At 40.4% G+C, this 14,640-nt stretch overlaps 2 protein-coding genes across 2 annotated transcripts in view; one reads left to right on the forward strand and one right to left on the reverse strand.

Annotated features, from left to right (window-relative positions):
- Positions 1–991: 991 nt before the first annotated feature.
- LOC101860815 lies at positions 992–3,549 on the forward strand. The gene is made up of 2 exons (XM_005098792.3): positions 992–1,412; positions 3,367–3,549. The coding sequence occupies exons 1-2, from the start codon at positions 1,140–1,142 to the stop codon at positions 3,547–3,549; spliced, it is 456 nt and encodes a 151-aa protein (XP_005098849.1). The 5' UTR covers positions 992–1,139.
- Positions 3,550–12,613: 9,064 nt separating this feature from the next.
- Positions 12,614–14,640, reverse strand: part of LOC101861043 (N-acetyl-D-glucosamine kinase) — a gene marked incomplete in the record, with an annotated part of 19,231 nt that continues 17,204 nt past the window's right edge. Inside the window, 1 exon segment of the mRNA XM_005098793.3 lies at positions 12,614–14,527. Within this exon segment, the coding sequence (XP_005098850.2) occupies positions 14,349–14,527 (179 nt within the window).

Raw genomic sequence — 14,640 nt, forward strand, 5'->3', positions numbered from 1 at the left:
CGTCGTACGGTACAGTTGTTTGATGGACTTCGCCAATGAAAAGAGGTTTCAAATTGAATGCAATGGCGACAGGGATCCTACTCACCCCCAGAGGAAGTTCTTAGTTTTGTGGGCAGTCTGAAACCGTGTACAAACTGAGCATCCCAATTCAAAGACGCAAGTCTTATTTTATGCATCTTCGCCTCGTTTATGCTTTGTCCTCTGTTGGTGTTATTGCTGATGTTTGTGGGGGGGAGAAGGGGGGGTTCGCTTTTTTTAAGGTGAATCTATAGCTTTTAGTAAGAGCACTTGTAACACAATAAGGTCATATAAGTGCCGATGATTATAGATGTTGCAATAGAGTAACAAATATATACAAAAAAAGAAGGAGGGAAGATAAAGACGATAGATGTGTGATAGGAAAGAAGTAGCAAACCACACCAGAGCACCCGCCTACCACCCACTCGGAATCTCTCATTTTCTTCCCAACATACGACAAAAGATTTCTTTTACAAAAGGTATAATTATTTCAGATTTTTTAAAGTGTCCTGTTGCCTAGGACCACCCTTTTTAGATGTAGCAGATTCCCAGTTTCAAATGACTTTAGAGGAGATTAATAATCTCTTCTCAACCCTATCCGTACGCCCTGGGGCCAATGTGTAGCCCCAGGATTCTATTCTTCTCATTTTAGAATACTTCTAGTACGAAGATCTCTTTGAAACTTTCAGTTTTTCACAAAAAATTATTTTAACAGACTGCTATGCAAAGCGTACGGATCAGATTAACGAGTAAATTTCCTCTTTGGAAAGTGGAGGCACAGAATTCCCCACGTCGTATGGATACGATAGTAAAACATGACGTACATATAGGGTTTTAAGTTGTTTCTGAGATCGACCCCAGTTTGAACGTCTACTCCGAGAGGATTATGTCAAGTGGATGAAGAGTTCTCACGGGATGTCCCTCCTACAGGCCACTCGCCTTGCTTCAGACAGACGCCTGTGTCTCCCCGCGACACTCACCGGTACAAGCGGAAGAATAAAGTAAAGTAAGTAAAGATGAAGAGTTATCTTTAAAATCTTAATAAAATCCGACTTCCAATTATTGGGGTTTTTTTAATACTCCGTTGCAGGATCCGACTTTGAACTCCTTAGAGATTCCAAATGGCGTACGTTGACGGAGTGATCTCCTTGCGCAGGCAGCAGACACGTACTTCCGTCCCGCACTGCATCCGACTTCTGCCAGAAAATCGGCCACAGAATCGCGCCGAGGCTCTAGCCTATCGTCTGCTTTGGCCTGACGACCCACGAGCGTACTTGGACCACGAAGGTAGGTATCTCTACGACACCAGACCGCTAGCTATGAGGTTGGAGGACGCAAAGAAGGACAGATGGAGGAGACTGCAGGACATCCAGGATAAGTTGGAGATTGTAAAGGTGGGTGTTTCTTCTCATTTTTCTGTTTCTTTTCATCTTTCTGTTTCGTCTCCTCCTTCTTCAGTTGTCGCTGCTTCCTCTGCTACTACGAATATCCTCATCCTCCTGCTCCTCTTCCACATCTAAATGTGAAAATGGCGGCCAGTAGGAGAGAAGAAGAAGAAGAAGAAGAAGAAGAAGAAGAAGAAGAAGAAGAAGAAGAAGACACACACTGCCCCGCCCCAATCCCCCATCAGAGAACACGAGGAATAGAGTAGAGATGTCCGTATCTGTACAGTAGATCTATTGAGAGTAAGCATTCTGTGCACATATTTGCACTTCACAAAATCTGAAGACATTTTGATTTCTTTGTTCGTGTGTGCGTGTGTTTATTTTCAAGTCATTTTGTGTTTTTGCACGCCTCACTGGAGACTTGGGACTTGTAAATTTGACTCACCGACAATCCCTCTCCCCTCCCCCTCTCCCTTTCAATCCCGCATTCGAACCCACCCTGGCCTATTTATCGTTATCCCCGCAACTGCATAAGGTCATATGAGCGCGTGGGACACATTAAACATTTTTAATTGGTAAGAAATTTTGAATTTTGCCCGGATAGGGGTCGAAGCCTACTCTTATCGATTTTAGACCACAAAGGGGTATTTAACGTGTTCAACTTGCACACGGGACCTATGCGATTTTTCGCCCTTATCCTAGAAGGTTGGAAGTAAATCTGTCCTACCATAAGATGAGGGGTGAGGCTGAAAGACAGCAGTAAGAATGAGCCAGGGAGTGACAGTAGAAAGGCTGCAGAAAGAGTCAGGAGCCCAGAGGAGGGGGTAAAGGAGGTGAGAGGTGGAGGCAGAAAGTGGAAACGAAAGCAGACGCCAGAACATTGACCTTCTACTCGATCTAGTTAGTTATAGTAGAGGGTTTTACGGCGCTCTCAACTGCATAAGGTCATATGAGCGCCATTATTGACCTTCGTCTGTTCACGGATTGTCGAAACCTGATCAAGAGAGCCGCTACCCTGGGTGGTTAGTAGTTCTGGCTCCTTCCAAGCTTTGGGTTGTTTGTTTGGGGGGGGGGTTGAGGTTGTTTGTTTTGTTGTGGTTTTTTTTTTTTTTTGGGGGGGGGGGGTTGTTCGGTAGCCAACAGACTGGATATTTCTTCAGTTGACAGTACGGTTCAACCAGATAGGGTCAAGATCCTGAAATGTCTCTCTCGTCAGCTGATTGAGGAGGAAGATAGGGAGGCAGAGGCCAGTACTGCTGTGGAGAGGATGATGTTTTGGGGAATACAAAAAGGAAGCGGAAAATCTGGTATCCTTGCAGGAAAGAACAGAAGAACGTTCAACCAGATATGCACTGATACAATCACATCAGTGGAAAGACCCTCGGCGACATTTTGGAGAGAGCAACGGAGCATCAATGGACATGTCCGGAATGCAGGGATGTTTCTTCCTGAAACAATGAAAAATGAATTTTGTTCTGTATCACTTTAGTCCTAATCATTCCCGAACGAAACGTAACCGCTTTCGAGCTGACTCGCTGTAGCCTCCAACTCTACAAGAGATTTATAAGACTCTACAAGAGGGGAGACGAAGTACAATACTAATGTAGCTGAGAGTAGTTATGTTAATGTAAAACACTGTCCCCGTTGTTTTATGCAAGAAAAATTCTGAAATCATGCAAACTGAGCCCAAAAATGTGAAATTATGCGATTCAGTTAATTTTAACAAAGAATGATAATAATCAGATGTAATAATCAGCAATTGTGCAAAAAATGATGAAATGTTGCTAAATTATGCGGTGGGCATAAAACCACGGTGACAGAATACAGGGTGCCCACTACGGCTGGATCGGGCCGATCGCCCGCCACGACCGACTCGATCGCCTGAAACTGAAGACAAACACGTTTGTTTTTTAGGCGACCGAGTCGTAGTGGGCACCCGTATAAGTGTCTTTTCTATCCCCAGACATTGATGGGAGCAGAAGACGATCAAAGGCCTCCGTGTGTTGTTGACTTTGACGTGATGAGGCACCGGATGACAAAAGCTCATAAGAAAACAGCTCGAGAGAACAGAGGCGAGCGCAAAACATCACAGCCTACGCGCACACGCAAAATCCACCACTATGATAAAACAACGCTGTCAGTCTAATTGTTCTAACTCGATTCTCTGTTATAATCTCACCTCAAATGTGTTGAAATCAATCGTGCTGACTAATTGATGATGTGGGTTTTTTTCCCTGCCCTCCCCTCTCCCAACTCCCATGACATGATTTTGTTCATTTTGGAGAGGAGGCGAACTGCTTCAGCCCTGCCTGTCACGGCCAACAACCCTGATCGGCAGAAGATATTCGGAGACGTCTCCGGCGAGCACCCAGGAGCTATTCGGAGACGCACTCTCCCACACAGATGCACGGCTTTTTTTTTCTTTTGGGGGGGGGGGGGCAAACTGCGTATTATTTGCTGCAGATCACACACATAGCCACTAAAACTGTCGCAAATCAATTATTTTCAAGAAAATATCAAATCTAACTGCAAAATAGCAAATTGTGGGTTAATACAGGGCATGCCCCCCCCCCCCCCCCCGCCTGTAACCCCCCTGATTTTTTTAAACTTGGTCTTGAGGTACAAATTTGATTGGTCTATCTCCGTAGGAGACGTCTCCGAATAGATACTGCGACCCTGATCTGGATCTGGGATACAGCATTCCTGCAGACAGACGGAGATAAACCAATATAATTATTACTTCCACCCACGAGAAGCTGGAACTCATTTCTTCTGCGAGCAATGGCGAGTTTTAGTAGAGGTTTAACGGTGCTCGCAACTGCATAAGGTCATATGAGCACCAGAAGATTAGAGGTGTTACAAGAGAGTAACAAACACAAAACAGAGGGAGGGGAGATAGAGACGATGGATTTTTTATAGGAAAGAAGAAGCAAACCACACCAGAGCGGTGAAATAATCAGCTAAGTGATTTTGAATTTCAAAAAAGATAAAATAAAACGATGACTAAATTCAAACTTTAGTCGAGTTTTATAGCTCCTTTCTGAACTTTCTCTCATTCGTCTGTTTGAAGATAAAGCGTGCCTAGCTCAAGAAAGTTATCCTTATTGTTGTCGTTATTGATCATTATGCTATGAATAATGATGTTATTGTTGTTTTCGTTGTTGATGTTGTTGGGTTGCTGTTGTTGCTGCTGTTGTTGATGATGATGATGTGAAAAATATTTTTTTTTGGAAATACAACAAGATCTTAACTGTTTTAATACCTTCTTTATACAATGATGATGATGATGATGATGATGATGATGATGATGATGATGATGATGATGATGATGTTTTTTATGTTATTTAGTTCTAGTAGAGGCTATACGGCGCTCGCAACTGCATAAGGTCATATGAGCGCGAAGAGAGTAACAAACATAAAAAAGAAGGGAGATAAGGACGATAGATGTTTGAAAGGAAAGAAGAAGCATTGTTGTTGCTTCTGTTGATGACTTTCTTCCAAATCTGAGCACCAAGCCCCCCATCAGGACACTTGGATCACAGGAAATAAAATTCGGGGGCTCTCGGGAAGATGTACAAGGAGCAGACAACATCAGAGGGTTAACAAGAAACTCTGTCACTATGTGTTTTAGTTATAGTAGAGGTTTTACGGCGCTCGCAACTGCATACGGTCATAAGAGCGCCAAGGGGTGGATGTCAACAGACAAGTCCTTACAGGGAATCAGACTTACTTTGCTTACCTCTCTATCTTCAACAGCACGAAGCCTGCTTCGACTATCAAGGCACACCGGAAATAGCGGGTCACAAGAGCGTGATAAACATACATAAGAAGTAGAGGACAAAATTACGATAGTAAGGATTAGGAAAGAAAAAGCAGTTCCCTGTTGCAGTTCAGGCACAGTTATGAGCATGACATTGATGAATCAGTCCATTTACAATTACAATTTTACTGTGAATATTTTTATTTTTTTAAATAGTACATGTAGAGGATTTTACGGCGCTCGCAACTGCATAAGGTCATATGAGCGCCAAGGGGTGGGTGTCAACAGAAAAGTCTTCACAGGTAATCAGACTTAGACTGCTCACCTCACTAGCTTCAACAGCACAAGGTCGTGCTTCGACAATCAAGGCACCCCAAAATAGCAGGTCACAAGAGAGTGACAAACATACAAAAGAAGAGAAGAGGAAAATGACAATAGTAAGGATCAGGAAAGAAAAAGCAGCAGTTCCCTGTTGTAGATCAGGCACAGTTATGAGCGTGACATGATTCAGCCCATTTACAGTTCTACTATGCTTGAACGAGATGTGTCCCCCCTTATACGGGGTGCCCACTACAGCTGGATCGAGCCGATCGCCCGACTCGATCGCCTGAAACTGAAAACAAACACGTTTGTTTTTGAGCGATCGTGTTGGGCGATCGACCCCGATCGGCTGATCCCGTCCGTAGTGGGCACCCCGTATTTGGGAATGGCCTAAAGACACTTCAGTCAGTAGCACTGCCTCGGGGGGTAAGCAACATTTTGGAGGAAGCTGATTAGGACCCTCGGGACTCGGGAAGATGTAAACGGAGCAGACAACATCAGAAGATTAACAAAAAACTCCCTGTCCCTGTCACTATGTACTCCCACGTAACGAAAAGTAAACTCACATTAAAACAGGAACACTCAATATGACGCATACAATGCCTGTGCACATACACAACCACACACATAGACACACATACACACATTCATAAAAACACACACACATTCATAAACACACACACACATTCATAAACACACACACACACACACACACACACACATACATACATACACACACACATACACACACACACACACACACACACACACACACACCCACCCACACACAAGAGGACATACACACACACACACACACACACACACACACACACACACACACACACACACACACACACACACACACACACACACACACAATCACAGAAACAAAATCTGGATGTTTGTGAATACATAATAAATATGTGAGCACACACAAGATGCTAGCTGCTTCTTCAAGCATAAATACTTTATTTGAAATTGATAACTTCATTTTTACAATATCATCCATCCCATTCATATCAAAATCTAGGCATGCACAAAACACAAAGTAGATTATGATATGTATGTCTGTCCCCGTAGTTTTATGCACCCCGCATAATTTAGCAAAATTTGATCATTTTTTGCATAATTTCTGATTATTTTCCTTTATCATTCTTTGGCGAAATTAACAGAATCGCATAATTTCACATTTTTGGGCTCAGTTTGCATAATTTCAGAATTTTTCTTGCATAAAACGACGGGGACAGGTATGTATGAATAAAAACATCACCCAGTACCGGTTTATTAATAGAATAAAAAGCAGGAAGTAAAAAACACACACACCATCACGTGGGACTCGCAAAGACTCAACCAATTCACATGACAATTCTGAAATTCAAAACCTTCTTCTTTGTATTACATTTTCCCCATTAGACATACGTGCAATATACTCGCATTTTCCCCATTAGACATACATGCAATATATTCATTACCAAAGGGGTAGCCTATTCACTTTCTTCTCAACTCAACACACTTACACAGAAAGTTACAGTCCATGTGTGGTCCAGTTTAACATCAATGTGACTTTGCATTCTTAGTTTTAGTGGAGGTTTTACTGTGCTCGCAATAACTGCTTAATGTCATATGAGCTCCAGAAGATTAGAGGTGTTACAAGAGAGTAACAAACATAAAAAAGGAGAAGGGGAGATAAGGACGATATACATTTAATAGGAAAGAAGAAGCAAACCACACCAGAGCACCCACCAACCACCCACACTTTGCATTCTGATAGAAATGATAGCGATACAACTTACCACGGCTTCTCTCAAATTTGCATACAAAATTACAATGAGAAAATGGCAGCCCTCAAGGCATGTAAACCCGTTGATATCGACTAGAATTTGACGAATTAGACTTAACGATGCAATTCACGTTCGGAATCCACCCCAGACAAACTACAGTACATGTATAATACAGACAGTTCGAACACAGAACACTCGAAGAAATCACACATCCATCGAAGTGTGCCTGCGGTCCCGTTTTTTTTTTCTTCCTGATCTTAGCAAGTTATCCCTCGTTTTATGGATCCCTCAAACTACAAAGGCTGGTCCCGACAAATTTGAGCTATCCGTTTTATACCGTACAAGAGAACAAAGTACAACAAAGTTTTGTGCCATGCTCCTGACTGTATCACACTGTCCCCGGGGATTTATGCACCCCGCATAATTTAAAAAAAATTGATCTTTTTTTGTGTGCATAATTTCTGACTATTTTCCTTTATCATTCTTTGTTAAAATTAACAGAATCGTAAAATTTCACATTTTTCATAATTTCATTTTTTTTTTTTTTTTTTGCATAAAACCGTGGGGAGAGATCACAGATAGTAAAGTGATTTGGGCAAAGGAAGTTTTGTAAAATGATACATTAAGATAACGGCAGTCAAAAAGAAATTAGTAACCATGCTTTGAGAGGGATGTAAAAAATTTCGTCCCATCACAAGTGTGAGGAAAAATATATCTCCAACAAATTGACAAAGTTTAACAAACAAAATTAAATACGCCCACTGGGACCCCAGAAAAACAGAAACGTCAAAACGTAGACTAACAAAATATGGTGTCATGACACAGTGGAATCAGGCTCTCGTCAATTTTTGGGCATGTAGAGTTATTGGTGTCATCTGAAAACTTGTTCATTTGTCTTGCTTTGGATGAAAAAAATATCCATTTATCTTGAACAGAAGTCAAAATATTTGCTAATGAAGGAGGTGAGGGTCACTTGGTTTCAGGGGTAAATCTAGTGAGAAAATGGCAGCCAAAGAAGAGTTATTTCCTTAGCCTGAGAGTCAGTGGGAACAGAAAATGTACATCTTTTGAGCTTTTAATCATGGAGGCTTTCCAAAGCGGAAATTTACTCGTTGATCTGAATCATACGTTTTGCATAATAGTCTGTCAAAATGATTTTTTGAGAAATACTGAAAATTTCAAAGAGATATTCGCACTAGAAGTATTTTAAAAAGTGAAAAATACAACCCCAGGGGTACAAAATGACCCCAGGGCGTACGAATAGGGCTAAGAGCACCTGAGCAAAATAATGAATGGAGAACCATGATCGCCGACGTCTACTGTAGATCTGGCACTTGATGATGATGATGATGATGACGATGACGATGATGATGATGATGGTAAAAACCATTTCCAATTCAACTGTGCTGAGCGGAGACATTTCATAAGTAAATTCCTTTCTGTGTGTGAGATCACAGTGATCATGAGGCTCATGAGTTATGTGGAGAGACTGTTATACTCTTCATATTCAAAAGAATTAAATGATCAAGTACACTTCACATGATAAATGGTCGCTTTTAAGGACAAGCGGGCCAACCCAGATTTCCGGGATTTCCAAAAATCCTGACCTACACAAAAAGTTGGCATTGCCCTACCTATAGGAGAAGTTTGGTTTCACTGGTGTGTATATTTGTTTGGTTAAAGAGAAAACTCTTCTTGTCTTTTAAAGAAACTGAACAAGGGGCAAAAACGTTACCTTCGATTTTCTCAAAACAACATTTTTCGGGATAGCCCCCTTGTGCTTAAAAGCGACCAAATGTAACCCTGCAAAAAAACTATAAAGAAACCACTACATTAGACAATTTCATCTTTCCAGGCACACAAGAATCAAAAGCATTCTGGAAATCCATCTTGTAAGTTTGTCCCAAAGGGACTGGGGGGGAGCATGGAGAAAACTTGCTGAGATCAGGAAAACAGTCTTTGTCTCTCTTCACTCATAGAGTAACGTGAAGCTGGTGCTAGTAACCTTAACACACCTACTAAGGTCCAGTCTTCACTTGTCTTGGGCCGCTAGAATAGGCTATCACTAACAATGCCACATTAGCAGACACTGTGCCTACCATTTCGGAACTTCACGGTGACATTAAAGACGGTTCCAGTAGGGAACGGGATAGCAGGTGCCTACATTCCTCGTGACTCATCAGAGCAGAGGAAGATAGGATTAACGCTAACATTATTTCAAATCAATTTTTTATTTTTTTTAAACCAACTAACAGAAGCATGTCTTCTTAATAATTATAATAATATACATAAACATCATCCCACATCATCACTTAACACCACCACCACCATCATTTCTAAAATCATCATTGCTCTCAGATTCTTCACAAACATCAGCTATAATTATTTTGAACATCTATATGTAACAGTTATATGTTATAACAATTATGTATGTTATACATTATAGGGCAACATCATACGCACATTTTTCTACTAATCAGACGGCGTCAATGTCACAGAAATGGGCAAGGGACAAAAAAACCCAACAAAAACAACCTTAACAGACAGCAAGCCGTTTTGATCAGCTTCTCTCATTGTTCCCGCTCGTTGCAAAGTAACTGTAAAGGTTTTACACCTCCACTGACACAATTTAAATCTTTTTAGTTTTAGTAGAGGTGTTACGGCACTCGCATCTGCATAAGGTCATATGAGCGCCAGAAGATTAGAGGTGTTACAAGAGAGTAACAAACATAAAAAAGAAGAAGGGGAGATAAGGACATTAGAAGTTAAGGGAAGATAAGGACGATAGATGTTTGATCGGAAAGAAGAAGCAAACCACATCAGAGCACCCGCCAATAACCCACTTTAGATTTTTTACAGCTGGGATGATTCATTCAACCAAGGAACAGAGGGATATGATATCCTAGTAAAAAGACGGAGACATTTGATTAGACTTCCTCCCACGAGAAATGAACTCAAACTCAAATCGTTTGTGTGTTAAGCTGAAGAGCTTACCTTTTACACCACAGACTCTAAAGTTTATGTACATCCCTCAGCATCCCAAATATCAGTCAATATTTTTGGGGGCTTAACCCTATCTGTACATCGTGTTTTGCTATCGTATCCATACGACGTGGGAACTCTGCGTCAACACTTTCAGAAAAGGAAATTTCCTCGTTAATCCGATCCGTCCGCTTTGCTACTTTGCATAGCAGTCTGTCAAAATGATTTTTTGAGAAACACTGAAAGTTTCAAAGAGATCTTGGAACTAGAAGTATTCTAAAATGTGAAGAATACAAACCTGGGGGTACAAAATGACCCCAGGGCGTACGGATAGGGTTAACTAATCTTCAAATAGAAATAATAATACCTGGCAAGGTTACAGTTATTGGTAAAATTCTTAACATGAAGAATGAGGTAACTTGTTCCCAGAACAGGCACTGAACTCATGATGTATTCACCAGGGATGCCACTCAACTTTTTTTTAAATAGCTGAAAATTCACGCGCCACGGTCTCGGTAACATATGAATATCAATTTGAAACCCAAATATTTTTTTCCAACTATAGATTCCATATCGATCTCAATAACGGAATAGCGGATAAGGATCAAAATACCAGAAATACCAGAGAAAAAAAAGGGAAAAGTAGCATCCCTGATTCACATGATACATGTACACCACAAGAGAAGATACTAAAAGAACTGGAATGCACAATTATTTCAAGAGAATTTCACAGAACATTGATAAAAAGCATAAAAGGCATTTGATTGTAACTGTCATAAAGTAAAACATGTATCAAACTGAGGTAACTTTTTTTCTGGTGAAAGAAACTAGCCCTCTGAGAGCAGGTCTACAGAATCAGGCACCAAAAACCAGATCTAATTATATGAGATGATAGATGTTGTCTTCATAGCTAGTCACAATGACTTGGATCTATACTCTGCAATTTTAAACTAGTACAATCACCAAAATGCCAGTCTGGAGAGGCGGACCAAACTGTTGAACACATCCTTCAGCACTGCAAGACACACAGGGCCCTGAGACAGGAAACGTGGTCAACCCCACTGACGCTGCAAGAGAAGCTAGACGGGCCGACAGATGAACTGAGCAGGATGGCCCAATTTATGACAGATACCAGACTTCAAGTGTGATGCGATCGAGAAGAAGAAGAAGTATACTCTGCAAGTAGGAATGGGTACTATTGACAATCCTACCTCCCATGACTGCCCATAATATAGTCAGTATGCCAAGCTGAGTTTCATCTACAGTACATTAGAGTTTAGACAATCCATAATCCTTAAACTTAAAACACAACATGTACTTCTCAATCAACATCTCAACCGAATTGGAGTAAAGCAGTGTGCTGCCTGCCCACTATGTGACTACCCCTCAGAGGCAGTGAACATCATCTGTTCTTCTGTAGAAAACTAACCGATTTGAGGGGGTGTTTTCTTCCTAAACTACCCCACACATCTAATTGCCTCTACTCCTCAAGACAACAATTAGAACAGACATGCAGCATTACAGAATGGCATCATGCAGAAGAGTTAACGCTCAGATGCTACTGGATCGCTAACAACAAAAACAACTTTAAACAACATGACAGTTGTATACCATGGATCGAATACTCAAGAAAAAGATAATACTATAGAAACGTGGCACAATGGTGAGATGTGCAGCTCTATAGATGTGCATTATCACCTCTGAAGAATAAACCCAACAAATACTGCCCAAACAAAACATGAGATTTTTACAGAATAAATCATTATCAAAGCGTATGTCAGAATATCACATAAATCAAGACTTAAAGAGAACCACAATAAAAAGTGTGTGATCACCTCCACCACAAGCGGAAATGGAAAAGGAGGGGACATCATGGAAAACTAGAAAAGGATGCACAGGACAGGCTTCACTGGAGAAATGTTGTTGATGGCCTATGCTCCACTGGGAGTTAAAAAGGGCGAGAGAGAGAGGTCATCTCCACCTCTCAAGAGAGACCGGCAAAGAGAGACCGACAACAAATGATTCCCTAACGCACAGTAGTCACAAAAGCTGCATCAATCAGAGACAAAATAATAATAAAAAAGATACAAAGCCCTCAAATAAGTATTTACTGCTTCCCATAAGCTTTCACAATTAAGAATAAGTATCATACAGCAGCTATTCAAAACGCAGCACATATCTAAAATGGTGATGACAGTCTTAACTCACTTGAGCCTCAGCTATTTTTCACCCAACAACCATTGCAGCCGCACACTTTTGGGATGTATTGAAGCGTTAACCACAAAAGGACTGTGAAAGCTATCATAATCAAAAAAATGTAACAAGATAAAGAAAGAAATGCTCTCAAAGAAAAACAAAACTAAATCTAATTGGTCCAAAGAGTTTTTATTTTATCAATATTTTGAAATGGTAATGTCTGGGGGTTACGCAATTTTTTTTGCGCCCAATTTAAAATAAAATCAATTATCACAATGTGGGGGTGACTGACTTAGTCCATTACAGCTAAAAAATTATAACACATAACTTCACCAAATTTTTAGCAAAACAAAACAAGTGGGTCAACTGTTGGCTCGCCACTTCCTGTAGCTTGTAACCGAAAAACACAAAAGATATCGATTGATAAAGCGCATTTCGTAAATACACGGGATTAGGCTACCAGGCCAGCGGGGTGTCCCATAAATAAAATGAAACAGGCTCAAGTGAGTTAATACTCACTGAAAAGCAAAAAAATAGCACCGAACAGACTCCCTTTTACTGCATTCTACTACAAAAAGATATACGCAAGACAAAGACAGTCTTCATACTTCCAGACTGAGACATTCCTACTCCAAAGTCTCCAAAGTCTTGGCAAAATTTAATTCCAACAACAGTGACACAAGACTTCTGGTGATGAATATAATACATTCAATGACATGTTGATTTCAACAAATCGAGCCTGCAGAGACAATACAGTGTACTTTCAAGCATCTTAATTTGTACTATGGAAAAAATGTTGACCAAAGACCTAACACTATAGACAGGCCTTCTAAACACCATTTCTCATAAGTACTACACCTCTATGTCGATATTCACATTTTTTAAAAACACAATTGTGTTGCGTATATTATTCTTTACTAAGGAATAAATGACATAACTATAGGAACAAAATGAATCCTGAACTTCACATTACAACGAGGTATCTGGCACAATATACAACTTTCTTTTAAGTTTAAGTAGTATCAATCCATTAATCAGTCTTGCAACCACTCTCAACAATGGAACACACTTAATGAAAAGAACAGCTGACAACAAAAGTTGAGCAAATGGGTCTATCCCTCTACTTCATTGAAAGTCATAGGTCAGTAACAATAAAGCTCTTGAGGGAAAAAAAGGAGCTCTTTCTCAGGTGTATACATATATAGTAAAACTCTCAAACCTTTGTAAGGAAATTGTAAAGTAAAAGAAATGAGTAAACGAAAAAGTGGTCTGTCCCTGAAAACATGTGAAAATGGAGTTAATAAAGCTGTAGTCAAGGTAGTGTAATGGCACACCACATGGTACTGGACCAATTAGACCCTGGCAAGAACTCATTGGAGCAATCGGGAAGTTTTCTCAAACAATTTGTGTATTGATCGCTTATCCAGAAATTTTCAAAATAAATGGGTGCAAAACTTAAAATTTGTTCATTTATTTAAAAACAGAAAATGATGGAAAACCCTGTGCTCTTCCAAGTCTTTAAGCAAAGGGAGATATACAAAATATTCCCCCCAATTTCAGTATGATACTAATGGTAACAATATCTCTGGTCACATTTCACCTTGCATAAAATAACAAATAAGACTTTCAATATCACCATATCAAACGTGTACAATATTGTTATATTTGCATAGTTGATCCCTTTAGTACTGCTGTTCTTACGAACCCAGTTTAAACTCTTTCGAAACCATCAAATCTTCAGAATTCCTGGACACAGTAAATCCCAAGCCGAGATAATTAGCTGAGACTTTTCACAATTAAGTCCATCAGTTCAGTACAAAACCTTCACTCACCTTAACGTAATAAAAACTCATGGATTTCGCTTCTCGAGAGAATAAGACCTTGCAAAAAAAGACATCTACAGCATTAAAACTTTTTATGATACATCACAGATGCATTGGCGTTGTAGTCCAGCGGTAGCTCCACACCACATGCTTTTGCACCCAGAGCTGCGGCCCCGAAACTGGCTTCCACCTTCAGCTGCTTCATGGTCACCTCCTGTACCCCAGACTGAGAGATACGAGCGGTCATCTCATCCACAAAACCTGGGAAAATAATAGAAATCTATTTAATTTAAGACTAAAGTCATCATCATTGCCTTCCTCACCCTGAACCAGGGTATAGGCCACGGACAAACACCTTCCACCTTTCTCTATCC

Source organism: Aplysia californica, unplaced genomic scaffold (genome assembly GCF_000002075.1).
Source record: "Aplysia californica isolate F4 #8 unplaced genomic scaffold, AplCal3.0 scaffold00193, whole genome shotgun sequence".
Classification (NCBI taxonomy): Eukaryota; Metazoa; Mollusca; class Gastropoda; order Aplysiida; family Aplysiidae; genus Aplysia; species Aplysia californica.